This window comes from Antrostomus carolinensis, unplaced genomic scaffold, assembly GCF_000700745.2.
Source record: "Antrostomus carolinensis isolate BGI_N321 unplaced genomic scaffold, ASM70074v2 scaffold467, whole genome shotgun sequence".
NCBI classification, from domain to species: domain Eukaryota; kingdom Metazoa; phylum Chordata; class Aves; order Caprimulgiformes; family Caprimulgidae; genus Antrostomus; species Antrostomus carolinensis.
This window is the reverse complement of record NW_010329266.1, coordinates 11193-11434: the sequence shown is the minus strand read 5'-3', so window position 1 is coordinate 11434 and position 242 is coordinate 11193. Positions and strand designations below refer to the sequence as shown.

At 62.0% G+C, this 242-nt stretch overlaps 1 protein-coding gene across 1 annotated transcript in view; it reads left to right on the top strand.

The window, feature by feature from the left end:
- Positions 1–3: 3 nt before the first annotated feature.
- The window catches only part of CDC42EP4 (CDC42 effector protein 4), a gene marked incomplete at its 5' end in the record, with an annotated part of 423 nt that continues 184 nt past the window's right edge, over positions 4–242 (top strand). Inside the window, one exon of the mRNA XM_029086071.1 lies at positions 4–242. This exon is cut by the window's right edge and continues 184 nt beyond it. Coding sequence (XP_028941904.1) covers positions 4–242 — 239 coding nt within the window.

The following is a 242-nucleotide window of genomic DNA, read 5'->3' as shown; positions in this document are numbered from 1 at the left end:
GAGCGCGACTTCGGGGACATCACGGAGCTGCCCGTCGTGGTGGCCAAGAGCGGGGCGGGTATGAAACACGCCGAGTCCATCATGTCTTTCCACATTGACCTGGGGCCCTCCATGCTCGGGGACATCCTGAGCATCATGGATAAGGAGCAGTGGGAGCAGGATGAAGACCCTGAAGCAGAGGAGAGTCATGAGGATGAGGCAGATGTCACCGTGCCCGGTTCCCCGGTGGCTGTGGCTGGCCC